This window comes from Macaca nemestrina, chromosome 6 (genome assembly GCF_043159975.1).
Source record: "Macaca nemestrina isolate mMacNem1 chromosome 6, mMacNem.hap1, whole genome shotgun sequence".
NCBI classification, from domain to species: Eukaryota; Metazoa; Chordata; class Mammalia; order Primates; family Cercopithecidae; genus Macaca; species Macaca nemestrina.
This window is the reverse complement of record NC_092130.1, coordinates 5,447,089-5,462,199: the sequence shown is the minus strand read 5'-3', so window position 1 is coordinate 5,462,199 and position 15,111 is coordinate 5,447,089. Positions and strand designations below refer to the sequence as shown.

The window sequence follows — 15,111 nt, the reverse complement described above, 5'->3', positions numbered from 1 at the left end:
TTGGCACCAGGGGCCCCCAGCCCCTTTCTTCAGGGTCCCAAGGGGAAACTGAGGCCCCGGATTGGCAATGTAGAATCAGGGGAGCCCACTGGACTCTTACCAATGAATTGGTGTTTTCATTGAGTTGACTGATTTTTATGGAGCTCAAGTCCAGGCCTACTGCTAGTGCTTGGTACTGGCTCTGAAGCTGGCTCTTATCCTGTGAAGCCGGCTCTGGCCACTGGGGGGCAGGGCCATGAACTCAGCCTGGAGGGAGCCTACAGAGCAGCCAGCACTCTGGAGGGACAGACAGAACAGGCCACCAGGTGCAGACAGGAGAGGGAGGCAGGGGGACAGAAGGGAAGACGGCTGGGGAGGATGGAAGTCAGTGCCTTTGGGTGCCGGTTCCTGCCTTCACGGCCACCGCTAGATCAGGCTTCTGAGCCTGTTGGCTGTCAGGGCCGGACTGTGCCCCATAGGCGCCATGGCAAACCCCACGGAATCCCCCAGGTGTCACCGGGCAGCATACAGGTAACAGGCTGGGAAGGTCCCCAACAGCCCAGCTGGACAAGCTCAAGACACTCTGGGGCTCCTCGTTCAGTGGCACAAACTCCAGGACCCAGTGAGGGAAACGGGAACACACCAGGCCGAGGAGTATGGCTAAATCCGTTTATTCCAAAATAAAAAGCAAAATAAACAGGAGTCACATCACCAGGGAGCCACGACCACATCCCCGCCTCCTTCCTCTGTCCCATCCTCTCAATAAATAAGTTTCCCAGCCGCAAATAATTATTAGAACCTCCTCCCCAAATGTCAGCTCCAACCTCTGCTAGGCATGATACAGGGCGTGGCCCTACCCCCCGGAATATACAAATGTTACACAGATAATATATGTACATGGGGAAGGGCCCCCACCCCAGCAGCCCGTGCCCTCTCTTGGTCCACAGTTAGCCCCACTATCCCTCCTCATCTGCCTCGTTGAATACGAAGATGGGAGCCCCCTTGAGGGAAAACAAACACCAAGAAGGAAATATAGGGATCTGGGCCTTTGTTTCCAGAACAGAGAGACCTGGGCTGGGCACAGAATCTCAGAGCATGAGGAAACAGGCCGCACACCCCCAAACTACTGGACCATTGGAAGAGCATAAGCCACATACTCAACTGCAGGACACCTCTAGGCCTTTGCTCCCCACCGTAAAATTCAGTGTCTCTTCTGAGCCCGCAAGGTGAGCCACAGCACCTGGACAGATCTGACCGACTGGGGGTAACGGGTGTGATGGCTGAACAACTCTCTAACAGCAGCCAAGGGTGCTCTGTCAGGCCCCCTTCCCATGCCCATCTCCAGCAGGATCTGCCTTCATTCATGCCCTGTTCCTCTGGCTTTGCAGGAGTCCCCTAGGCAAGTTAGGTACGGAGGAAATGCCAAATCACAGCCAGAGGAGGTTGTCTCCAAGCCCCATGTATCCCCGTGCCCTGACTCCCACCAGGCTCCTTGTGCACCTGAAAGATGCTCTATGAGTTCATAATGGTGGCCATGAGCTCACTGCTTCCCCTGCCTCCCCCACTCCCCATATGGATGAATGTTACCCATCTTTAATCTTCCAGCCAACCTCAAATGTCACCTCCTCCACCTTCGAGTCCATTCGGAACCAGCCTCCCCATAAGCTGAGCATTTGGAATGTTCCAAACTTCTCTCTTGCCTCCTTCAGAGGAGTCTGACTCCCTCAGTCTGCACCCTCCCTTGTTCAACTATTCTCTCCACTGTTTATTTAGCAAAGTGCCTTTGTTGTTAAATTATATGGCTAAGTGTCCGTTTGATTTTTAAGAGATTAGGGCCTTGGTCACTCATCTGATTGGTTAACCTCACATCTTTTACAGTTAGTTTCTCTGAAAAAAAGCTTCAGTCCTTCCAACTATAATGTGAACTCACTTTCTCTTAACCCTATGTTCCCTACTCTTAAACCAAAGTGAATTAATTCAAAATAATCACAAGCTTTTATGTGGTCTATAGATCTTTGCCTTTAGGGCAAAACCTAAAGGTCACTTGGGTTTTTTTTTTTTTTTTTTTTTTTTCCATCATTCCTAGTCTAAGAGTACCAAACTGGGCATTCAAAATCCCAAGTCCCAGGCCAGGCACGATGGCTCATGCCTGTAATCCCAGCACTTTGGGAGGTGGAGGTGGGTGGATCACTTGAGGTCAGCAGTTCAAGACCAGCCTGGCCAACATGGTGAAACCCTGTCTCTACTAAAAATACAAAGATTAGCTGGGCGTGGTGGCAGGTGCCTGTAATCCCAGCTACTCCGGAGGCTAAGGCAAGAGAATCGCTTCAACCCGGGAGGCAGAGGTTGCAGTAAGCTGAGATTGTGCCACTGCACTCCAGTCTGAGTGACAAGAGCGAGACTCAGTCTCAAAAAAAAAAAAAAAAAAAAAAAAAAGCCCCAAATCCCACATGCCTGCTCAGTATGTTATTCCCAAATTACTTTTAAACTTTAAGGTATGTCTCACTTTCTCCAAGATGATAAAATATGCAGGGAAGGAAAACATCCAATCAATCAAGCAGGTGAAGAACAAGACACAAACAAGCTGAAGGTTAATGGCAGCAACATAAAATAAGCCAGAGACAAAGTACCCCACAAACCAGAGAAACCTCGGGGGCATGCACAACTGCAGAGAGCAAGCCAGAGGGGTCTCGGCACAGCTTCACCTTCCACTTGTCCAGTGGGAGAGCACTACCCCATTGGAATGGTTAAAGGTGGACACCAGCACCTTCAAAATGTCCTGAATCTACAGGAGGTGAAAAGGTAAAAACAAAGGCAGGGAGAGAAAGATAGAAGTGGCTTAGAGAGAAGCAAGAAAGTCAGGAAAGGAGGAAGATGTGGGTCCAGGGAAATGAAATGCTGAAGAAGAGCAGAGATCAAAACCATTCTTCCAAACGGCCACCTGCTGCCTTGCCAGGGGCAGGAACAAATAGATGGAAAAGTCTCCTGAGAAACGCAGTCACAGAATGGAGTCACCTGAACAATGCAGCTCTTAATACACTCAGTGGAGCCCTCTCCTCAGGCCCAGGATGTGGGTGATGAATCTAGTAGAGCTCCAGACCTCAACCTCCATTTAAAAAACCAGACTTCTGAGTAAGGGTTAACTTGAACAAAGGGGGCTTCAGCTAAAAAACAAGTTTTAAAGACACTGATCTTATCCAGTATCATCTTACAGAGGAGGAAACTGAGGCCCAGGGGACAAAGTGATTTTTCTGTGGTCACCAAGCAAGCTAGTGGCAAGTTAGATCTTCTCTTAATTCTAGTGCCTGGGGCTCTCCTCACCACACCCTGGGGCCCTTTCAGTGACTTCTAAAGGGACAGCCTGATGGCAAGTGGCTGTTCTCATTGGCCTGGCTTCCCCTTGAGACTGGGGATGAGGAAAATCAAACAGCAACGACCTTTTACTGGGTGTTCTGGGTGTTTACAGCAGGCCGTGTTCAGGGATTAACATAAAAACAACAGCAATAACAAATCACACTTAAACTTCATAAATGGAAGTCAAGCAACACCACTTCTATTTTACAGATGTGAAAAGAGAGGCCCAGAAAGCTCAAACGACTTGCCCTAAATCATATCCCTAGCATATGGAGAAGCAGGTTTCAAGCCCAGAATTCTTAAGCAGTACCTGGCACTTCTTCCACAATCTTAACAACTACCCTCTACTGCCCCTTGGGCCCCCTGTGCCCAGGAGCCTGACCAGCCAAGACTCACATCTCCAGGTGAGTGGAAAGCACCAGAAGTGGTTGTCTCAGGGTTACTGCTGTGTTTTTCTTTTTTCTCTTCACTCCTGCTGGAACACCAGGGCTGTTCCTCTGCTGATACTCTTTTAACTGTGGGAAAGAAGAGCAGTAGTACGCATGAGAACAACAAAGCCTTACAGTCATATCCTCCTTTCCAGTTTTTACAAAATACTTTTATACACCATCTGATTTAATGCCACCAACAACCGCACAAAATGTTGTCGCAATCACTTAGTGACTGAGAGGGACTGAGATCATGGCTTAAAAAATAAAAGGCAATACCGGACCTTAAACTCAGTCTTCTGACTCCAAGCTCTGGGGTTTTGCCACGAATCAGCAGCTGCCAGGGATCAAAACCAGAGGCAGAGGTAGAACAGTAAACATTAAGGAGGCAGGAACTGTACACTCTGTGGTTTGGAGTCATACATCCTCACACATCTGTTAGTGTTAAGAAGTGCACCAGTACCTCTCAAACTTTTATATCAATGTGTCCTCATGGCAGAAAGCAGCCTTTCTCTTAAAGCTGGGAATTTATCAGAAAGAGAACAACTTAAGCCTCATTTCAGAGAGGTCTCATTTCAGAGAGGTTCTTAGAAACCTATCTGACTGTCATCCCTAAGTACATTAATGTTTTTTCTCTTTCAAGAGAATCAAGGGAAACTGATGCTTCAGAAAGACGTCTCACATTTATCCTGTGGCACTCAAAGTACCCCAGGTTGAGATGATATGAGGAAAATTCAAGCTGTCAAGTTCAGTTTCTCAAGATCTATTCCACAGAAGATGAGCAGCTCTCACTCCAGAGACCACTGACTGAAGGGCAGTCTGGTCCCAGAACCATGGAGAATTAGAATATGAGGTGAAAAACTCAGAAAAAAATGTTACAGTATCTCTGGAGAGTAGAAGTCTGGGAGAAAACCAAACCAGACCCATTCTCCCATTGCCACCCAGAGATACTATTAATGTTTTGAGCTCATGGGGGAAGTGCAGGCTTTTCGCACTGTCAATGTCTATGTTAAGGGATTAAGGCAGCCTGAAAACTCTCACTCCCGTGTCCCATAGTCCCCATTCCCCTTCTGGCTGGAAATTTATGCTTCTAGCAGAGGAGCCAGAAATGGGGTGAGAACACTTAGGGGACTAGGTTGTAAGATCAAAGGCCAGTCTTGGAGCAGTAACGACAGTTCCTAAGGGGACAGTGACATCACTACATTCCACTCCTCCTGGGGAGGGGGGAGCCACATCAGCACAATGCCTGAGTCACTGATTCACAGTCGGGGAGGAGGACACAGGGCTAGGAACCAGGTACTTGGAGACACCAGCCCAAAGAGCCTAGGGAGGTCAGGATTGGGGCAGCAGGATGAGAGGCAGAGACTGCAGCAGGGAGCCCCAGATGTCACCAGCCCAAAGTCACCCAGGGTGACTGGCGAGGGCAGGGGCTTTGGCTGGGGGACCCAGGTCCTTGGAGACATCAGCCCAAAGAACCTAGGGAGGTTGGGCTTTGGGCAGCAGGAGGTAAGGGCCGAATATGGACTGGGGGGCCCCAGGAGTCACCCACCCAAAGTCATCCTGTGGTGACTGGCAAGGGCAGGGCTTGGGCTGCTTGCTGAAGGGGCAGGTCTGACTGACAAGACTTTGGTGGGGGGAACCCAGAGGTGCCAGGGTTGGGGGGCCCAGCCTGGTGTGCCTCAGGAGTGGTATGGACTCTGGTAGCGGTCTTGCCATTGGAGGGGATTTGTGGCTGGGTTGGGGGACCACGACCTGGTGTGTTTTACCTTTTTCTTGGCTGCAGCCAATTTGCTCTGTTGAGTTTCTTCAGCCATCATGAGGTGGGAAGGCAGGCAGGGTTGATGCCATATCAGCAAAATCCCAGCAATGACTGCCAAATACCTCCAGTCACCTACCAGGCAGCTGTGTGACTGAGCCAGAGGAGGCGTAACCAGGGCCCCACTAGAATGCAGAATAGGGGTGTGGCCTTAATGATCCAAGCCCATTGGTCAATGAGAAAGATGAAAGCAAAAGAAGGCGTGGCCAGGCAGCAGCATGTCCAGAGGGACCTGTGGTATCACAAGGAAAGCTGACCATGAAACCGCTGTCCCCACCCACTCTGGGAGAGGGCAGGGGCCAGCTTTTGCTTTAAAAGCTTTAAAACTTTAAAAAATATATGTGTGTATGCTTTATATATATGTGTGTCTGTGTGTGTGTATGTGGTCCTCCAGAGCTGTCTTTATTATCCAGCTTCTATGCAAGGTCTATGAGTTTGGCCTATATTTTTCACCTTCAAACAGAGTACAAGAATTACCAGTATTAGCTCAATTGAGATACAAATCCTATAAAAATGAAAAATCCATAGCATGCTTGATGATTAATGAAGCAGGCTATATTATTCAATATTCCAATAAGATAAAATAATCACTATGATTTCCCTTTTTTGGACAAATATTTCTCTTATTTTCCTACATTATTGTTAAGATTTTTTTTTTTTTAAACAAGAAACATATCTAATATCTTTAAAAACACAAAGCTTTTGGGTCTGGTGCAGTGGCTCACACCTGTAATCCCAGCACTTTGGGAGGCCAAGGTGGGTGGATCACCTGAGGTCAGGAGTTCAGGACCAGCCTGGCCAACATGGTGAAACCCTGTCTCTACTAAAAATACAAAAACTAGCCAGGCGTGGTGGTGGGTGCCTGTAATCCCAGTCACTCAGCAGGCTGAGGCAGGAGAATTACTTGAACCTGGGAGGCGGAGGATGCAGTGAGCCAAGATCATGCCGCTGAACTCCAGTATGGGTGACAGAGCAAGACTCCATCTCAAAAAATAAAATAAAATAAAATAAAAACACAAAGGTTTCAATTTAATAAGCACTCAAAGTTCTTTACCGGTTTAAAACAAATACAAGGCCCATTTTTCGAGAATCACCTGGCCTCTCTAAGCCTTGCAAATGATACTGAATTTCTCACTTGATACTTGGCTGTTATTTGGAATCATGAAAACCAAGAATTGTGTTATGTCACAGTGTATTGCTTGTTACCTGAATTCCAGAGTAGGCTGGGATCAAGGGTTGAATCTTTCATCATTTGCTCCATAACCTGTGTGCTTCTTATCCCAGACCAAACTAAGATTTTTTCTGGAGTTCTACAATTTACAGTTAGTAGACAAGAGTGGCACTCAAAGGTGTAGTCTCTGGATTAGCAGCACCAGCAGCACCTGAGAACTTTTTATAAGTGCAAATTCTCAGGCCCCACCCTGGACCTGATGAATCAGAAACTCCGGAGTAGCGCTCAGCAATCTGTGCTGCAGTAATCCCTCCAGGTGTTTAGGATCTCTGGCATACAGCAGATAGCAAAATGTGTTTCCTTCTGTAGGTCCAAAGCCAGGGGTACTGTATGTTCTGTCTTGATATGAAACATTGACATGCAATTAGAAGACATAAATCTCCTTCCTACTCCCACCCTCCACCCAATGTGTTTTATTTGTATAAGTTAAATAAGAAAACAAGTGACAATCAGAGATTTAGTCTAAAAAGTATATTTACAAGTATCAGTTCTCATCCAGCCTCATCTCATACTGTAGCAGGACGAGTTGCAGACAAAACTCCTCAGACACTGAGTTAAAGAAGGAAGGGGTTTATTTGGCCGGGGGCATCAGCAAGACTCCTGTCTCAAGAGCCAAGTCCCCAAGTGAGCAATTCCTGTCCCTTTTAAGGGCTCACAACTCTAAAGGGGTGCATGTGAGAGGTTTGTGATCGATTGAGCAAGCAGGGGGTACGTGACTGGGGGCTGAATGCACCGGTAATTAGACTGGAAAAAAACAAGATAGGGATTTTCACAGTGCATTTCTATACAATGTCTGTAATCTACAGATAACAGAACCAATTAGGTCAGGGGTCCATCTTAAACTACCAGGCCCAGGGAGCGGTGCCAGGATGTCTGCCTGTGGATTTCATTTTTGCCTTTTAGTTTTTACTTCTTTCTTTGGAGGCAGAAATTGGGCATAAGACGATATGAAGGGTGGTGTCCTCCCTTAATACAATACCATTTACATTCTCTTACATCTAAAGTTTTAGAAAAGGATCTTCAGGCACGCTAGGAATTCTGTAATAAAACACCAAGTAGATCAGAATGTCCAAACTTACCAGAAAAGAAAAGTGAAATCATTGGCTATATTTTCAAATTGCATTCAACAGGAAATTTAAGTTTTGAATTTTTTTCACCTTCATACTTCCAAGTTAACAGAATTAAACCAGAATAGTCCATTCTTTCAAAGCCTCTAGCCAGACAGACTTTTACTGTATTACTTCTTGCTTTCAATGGATATAAAGCAGAGTCCTGGCAGGCACATTTTGTATACCTGCAAAGATGCAGAACTAAACAGTTCCATCGGTTCCATATTAAAACAAAAGTCCTGTAAACCTCGGATGGTGAGTGTAATACTTCAGCACTAGCACCGAAGCCTCAAATATGAAAAGATACTAAGAACACCACTAGCAAATAAAAGTGAGCTCTCAGCTGGGAGCAGTAGTTCATGCCTGTAATCCCAGTACTTTGGCAAGCGAAGGTGGGAGGATTACTTGAAGTCAGCAGTTCAAGATCAGCTTGGGCAGCATAGCGAATTCACATCTCTACAAAAAAAATTAAAAATTAGCTGGGCATGGTGGCACGCACTGTAGTCCTAGCTACTTGGAAGGCTGAGGTAGGAAAATCACTTGAGCTCAGGAGTTCCAGACTGCGGTAGCTATGATTATGCACTCCAGCCTGGGTGACAGAGCAAGACCTAGATGATTACAGTCTGCCCTGCTCCAGTTTACATTAAAATCGCTAAGTTAAAATATTTTCAATCAGCAGGATAAAAATTAAGTGAAATGTGACTTGAGAGCTTGGTCAGAAAATAGGCAATAGAGAAACAGGTGCTTCCCACAACAGTAAAAATGGCCAATAAACATATTAAAAAGGTTCAAAAGCACTAGAAACCAAAGAAATGTAACAAAAACAATGAGATTTTCTGATTAAAGACCAGCAAGGAGGACAAATGGAAGGGGGAAACTGGAGCTCTGTCCCTGTTGGTGGGAGTAGAAACTGAACCAATTTTCCTGCAGGATAATTTGAAAATTTCTATTAAAAACCCTAAAATTGTTTTATGTTATTTTCCTCCAGAAATTCTACTTCTATAAATTCAGTCCAGAAATGCTTGCTTGAGTCAATTAAAATGTACATATAAGAAAATTTACCTCTGGGGAGGCAATGATTAACTTAATATACATCCAACTAGTATAACGATGATGCCAAGGATATATTTACTGCCATAGAAATATGACCAAAACATAGTAAGTGACAAAAGACTATGTATTATGATTCTACTTTTTAAAATGTTTATATGCATAAAAAGTATAAAAAGCAACAAACCAGAATGTTTTGAGTGTCGAAATTAAAGATTTTTCTTTATATTTTGTCTTCCAAATTATTACAAAAAGAATGTGATTTTCTTTATAATCCAGGAGTATTATTTTCATTTATTTACGTTTTGATTTCTTTTCTTTTCCTTATTTTTTCTTATGTATGTATCACATGTAGTCTAGAGAGCTTGAATCCCTGCCTCTTGAGGCAAATCAGCCCATTTCTGTCTCTATAAATTTGCCTCTCGTGGACATTTCAAATCAATGGAATTAAACAATATGCAGTCTCGTGTCTGGCTTTTCTACTTAGCTAATGTTTTTGAGGTTGGTCCATGACATATGAAATGTTTTGGTAGTTTGTTGCTTTCATTACTGAGTAGAAGTCCATTGATGGATATACCACATTTTGTCAGCAGAGAGCCTTTTAAATCTGGATTCCAGCTTCCTGTGGTCTCAATGAAACCCTCTGAACACAGGACTTACACGGGAAGCTGCTGTGCTTGTCACAATAACTGCTTATCAGAACCAGCTTTGTCATCACGAGCCTGAACTGCTGCAGACATTTTTATCATTTTGCAGCTTCTTTTTCACAAGCAACTTTTGTACTACTACAGGTATGGACTTTTGAAGCATCCGATACATCCATTTAATAAGTATTAGCATGTGTCTGAGTGGACTAGAAAGTGAACCCATCCATGCTACGTTGTATATTTTTTCCTCCCCCAGGCTGGACCAGGGAGCCTCTCAACTTTCTACAGTATCCTGTCTCCATGGACAAAGCCGAACAGTATTAAAGATTCCGCTGCCTTTGTTAGGCAGATTTGGAGGGGAGGCTCAACAGCAAGGGTAGAGGGGCAAAAGAGAGTGGAGCTTGTGGAACAGGAAGTCTCCCAGGTCCGTGCATGGCTCCCAGCTGTTGAGGATGTTGTGGGTGGTGAAGTGCTGATGGTGTCCCCAGGCAGCCGAGCACCTCCATTGAGCACAGAAGGTCTTGACTTTGGACCCTTACCCTTGTTTCACAAGTGTTTAAAAGCTGTTTTTGCTTTTGTTATTTTCCTAAATAATCATTACCTGGTAGTTTGTAATTAATCTTTCTTTGAGGGAGGACAGGGCTTTAAAACTGAAGAACATAATTTTCATTAAAATATCAAAAATGGAAAAAAATTACTTTGTAAACAATTTTCTATACAAACCAAATGGCAGCAGTTGAGAATCTCAATAAAATGTTAAATGAATTTGCTGCTTTTAGAGAAATAAAGGAAAAAAATTAGAAGAAATAAAGACAAAAATGCATTTGCTGGCAGTGGTACCCTTTTGCCTAAGGTTGGGTCACTGTGTCATTAGACTGTGGTGGGGGGTATGCGTGGTGTATATGTGTGAAACTTTTCATCTCAGGATGGATCATAATCTTAGTTGCAGTTTTCCTTCCCAATAGGGTTACAATGTAGTAAAATATGGGCCTGGAAGTGACAGACCTGAGTGACTCAGCACAGCTTCTTTGGGAGGCTGAGACGGGCGGATCACGAGGTCAGGAGATCGAGACCATCCTGGTTAACACGGTGAAACCCCGTCTCTACTAAAAAAAAAAAAATACAAAAAAAAAAAAAAAAAAAAGAAATCCAATAAAACTAACTTTTAATAATCCTGAGGTTGGTTTTTGAAACGATAGATACAATTACTTACTCTGAGCATCTGGTTACGATTTTGAATCAGTAATACATACTATCTCCACTCTTTTTTTTTTTTGAATGGAAATAAAGTTTTCATCCAGAAAACCCCAAAACAGTGACTTTTGTTTTTGTTTTTGTTTTTTTAAGACAGGGTCTCACTCTGTCGCCTAGGCTGGAGAGGAGTGGTGGATCTCAGCTCACTGCAGCCTCAACCTCCCACCTCAGCCTCCTGAGTAGCTGGGACCACAGGTGCCATTGCGCCTGGCTAATTTATTGTATCTTTTTTGTACAAATAGGGTTTTGCCATGTTGCCCAGACTGGTCTCAAACTTCTAGGCTCAAGAAGTTCACGCATTTTGGCCTCCCAAAGTGCTGGGACTACTGTGCCAGCCTGCAGTGACTTTAAAACCCAAGTTCAGGCCGGATGCAGTGGCTCACCCCTGTAATCCCAGCACTTTGGGAGGCCTAGGCGGGCGAATCATGTTAGGAGATGGAGACCATCCTGGCTAACACACGTCGAAACCCTGTCTCTACTGAAAATACAAAATAATTAGCTAGGCGCGGTGGTAGACGCCTGTAGTCCCAGCTACTTGGGAGGCTGAGGCAGGAGAATGGCGTGAACCCGGGAGGCAGAGCTTGCAGTGAGCTGAGATCCGGCCACTGCACTCCAGCCTGGGCGACGGAGCAAGACTGAGTTAAAAAAATAAAAGCGTCTCTTCTTAACTCCTTTAATTGGAGATATCTCTTCTCTCTTTCTCCTCATCTTTGCTGTTCCCCCAGGGTTGACTGCTGACTGGATATACAACATATTTCAAAGTCCAGGCTAGGTGCGGTGGCTCATGCATGTAATCCCAGCACTTTGGGAGTCCAGGACAGGCAGATCGCTTGAGTCCAGGAGTTACCTAGAGCAGCCTGGGCAACATGGTGAAACCTCTTTTGTATTAAAAATACAAAAAAGCGGGCGTTTCCGGGAGCGCAGCCTGGAGGTGGTGTCGGCCGCTTTTGGCGCGGCGGCCTTTTCCGCCCGGCTGGGCCAATCCTGTCGCTGACCCCGCAGGTAGATGCCGAGTTTCAGAAGGAGGTGGGGGCAGGTTCGCAAGAGCATAACTGCTGAAAAATCAAGAACAACTTACTCCTGGAGTGGTCTGTGTGCGCCACCTACCTAACCGACTTAAAGAAACCCAGATCCTTTCCTATTTCTCCCCGTGTGGCACTGTTACAAGGTTCAGACTATTCCCAAATAAAAGGACGGGAAATAGCAAAGGCTATGCATTTGTGGAGTTTGAGTCTGAGTCTGTTGCGAGGATAGTTGCTGAAACAATGAACAACTACCTGTTTGGTGAAAGACTCTTGGCCTGTCATTTTATGCCACCCGAAAAAGTACAGAAAGAACTCTTTAAAGACTGGAATATTCCATTTAAACAGCCATCAGATCCATCAGTGAAACGGTATAATCAGAATCGGCACTTACACAAAAGCTGCGGATGGAGGGGCGATTTAAAAAGAAGGAAAGATCACTCGGGAAGAAATAACTTAAAAAGAATTGATTATGATTTTCCTTCTTTGATTTTACAGAAAACGGAAAGTACTTCAAAATCAAATTATTGGACATCTACAAAAGGCCGGGTTTTACGTAAGACGAAGAAAAAGGTTTTAGGCGCTCCTGACACTCCTGGGAAGACTGTGGATACCCAGGGCCCCACGCCGGTTTGTACATCAACATTTTTGAGGAGATGAAAATCTGAAGTGGCTGAAATGAATGATGATAATGAAGAAAATGAAATACTTTTCAAACAGCCCATATCCTGTGTAAAAGAAGAAATACAAAGGACTCACAGATTCACAGAAAAAAGACAAAGGAAAAGCAATCAGTGGTTTTCAATATATTATATATAAGATTTCTTCTGAAAAATACAACATTTTGATAAGAAACAATACAAAAAATTAGCTAGGCGTGGTGGCTCATGCCTGGAGTCCCAGCTACTTGGGAGGCTGAAGTGGGAGGATCACCTGAGCCCAGGAAGTTAAGGAAGCAGTGAACCGTGATCGCGCCACGGCACTCCAGCCAAGTCAAGTCATTATATTTATCTTAACCTATTCTAGGCTGGCTTAAGAGGGATTTGTATTAAGAATACAATAGGCAATCTCACAGGCATCTAAGTACAGAACTCAAAATATGACCACAGTATGGAAGGACTGGGCTGGGAGGTTATTTTTCTCTCCTGCATCCCTTCACTCTGGATTTCTGCTCCATGCTTGTGCCTTGCTCTGCAGATGGTCCAGGCTTCTCCAGCCTCTGAGGCTTTGACTTGCCCTGGCAGTACCCCTGATCCCAGTGTTACTGGATCTTTCCATACAGATGATCCTCTGCAAAAAATCTATCGAACACTGTCTGTGTCATTTCCGATTAGCAGGATAGAGAATCTGATCTGCCTAGCAGTGGGGGTGGGAGTTCCCTAGTTGTCCCTGGATTTGCAGTGCTGCCCTTTCCAAAGACTTGAGGAGGGGCTAGATATCCAAAAAGAGGGTGTGGGTGGGGAATCACGAATACAGTCTACTTCAACAAGAAAGTATAAAGTGGAGGTGGTGGCTCACGCCTGTAATCCCAGCACTTTGGGAGGCTGAGGCAGGCGGATCACTTGAGCTCAAGAGTTCGAGACTAGACTGGCCAACGTGGCAAAATCCCATCTCTACTAAAAATACAAAAAATTAGCTGGGTGTGGTGGCACATGCCTGTAGTCCCAGCTACTTAGGAGGCTGAGGTGGGAGGATTGCTTGAGCCCAGGAAGTTGAGGCTGCAGTGAGCTGAGATCACAATGCCACTGCACTCTGGCCTGGGCAACAGAGCAAGACCCTTTCTCAAAAAAAAAAAAAAAAAAAAAAAGGTTTAAAGTAGAAGCATCTATATGCATGATTGAAGTCCTGTTTCCCATATATTTTTTTCACCTTGCCTTTTTTTCTGTCTAAAACACTGTATCTTAAGATTTCCCTGTGTTATCATTACTCATAAGCATAATTTTAATGGTGGTATCAGAATCCATTATTTGGACTCATTGTCATTTATCCATCTGCAGTTGCTGGAGATATTGCCCTTTCTGCCACACTCGGTCACCCTTCTGACCTTGCTCTGTGTCCAGTTATCTACTAATACACATGCTGGTCATTTAGGACTTAAAGTTAAGAATAAATAGTTATCATAGTTCCTAACATGTCAAAAAGAATGTATCTTCCTAAAAATAGAATGGCTTGCTGGTTATGATAATTTTAAAGTAAAATAGACAAATTGTTATTGAAATTAACATTTTGCTTTCTTATTGTATCTATTTTCTCTGTCATTTTCATGGATAAAGTTTCATTTGGAAGAATTTTTATTTCAGAATAGAAATAGCATATGACATGAGAATGGGAGCTCTGGAAGGTTCAACTTTCTAGTCAGTAGTTCCCTAAAACTGTCACAAAAGCTACTCATAATCAATTATGATTGGTCTGTATTGAAAGTGCGTTAACATTATGTACAACTTAAGCACTATACTTTCTATCAGATATAGAAAAATAGGTGGTATGTTTGGAAAAGTATTGGGCTAGAAGTCAGGAAGCTTGACTGTTAGTCCCAACCCTGCTTCTTCAGCTGAGCACCCCTAGGCAATAATTCAGCAGCTATATCTTAAATACCTAATCAGTTTCAGGCTTTGTGGTTGGGCTGGGAATATAGACAATCATGCATTCATGATTCTCCAAGGCTCCCTTCCTCACCCAGCTCACAGTGAGCTTTCGTATGCATTGTGTAAATTTGTTTTCTAACAGGCCCCAACTCCCTCCCTAACCTGCTTCCCAGGGCAGTTGTGAGGATCAAATGAGAGAGAATATGTGTGAAAGCAAATTGTAAATGACTTTAAAATGCAATAAAAATATGACCCACGGAAAATTATTTAAAGATCCTTAGAATTTTAAATAAACAGTACATTAACCTGAGTTCTCTATCATTTTTATTTTAAATAGATATGTAAGTTTTAAAATGGGCCACTGATATGGTTGAAAATCTTGGCTTGATTATTCTCCAAGAAAATGATACAGTGGTTTGTGTGATTAATTTTCTAAAATTGCAGCCAAAAAAAAAATCTTTTTTGAGTTAAGTGACTGGATCAGTGAAAGGAACGTTGACTGTATAATGGAGAAATGTTTTCTGTGTTCACTAACAGCTTGCCTTTGTTTGATTCCAGCTGCAGCATATCGTGAGTGATGAGATCTGTGTGCAGGTGACTGACCTTTACCTGGCAGAAAATAATAAAGGGACCACC

The 15,111-nt window shown here is 44.2% G+C and overlaps 1 protein-coding gene across 2 annotated transcripts in view; it reads right to left on the bottom strand.

Annotated features, from left to right (window-relative positions):
• LOC139363691 (golgin subfamily A member 2-like) overlaps positions 1–15,111 on the bottom strand; it is an 83,738-nt gene that overhangs the window by 39,368 nt on the left and 29,259 nt on the right. For both annotated transcript variants that reach the window (XM_071098075.1, XM_071098074.1), the window contains exon 2: positions 3,730–3,848. In XM_071098075.1, coding sequence (XP_070954176.1) covers positions 3,730–3,848 — 119 coding nt within the window. The remainder of the gene's footprint in view (positions 1–3,729; positions 3,849–15,111) is intronic.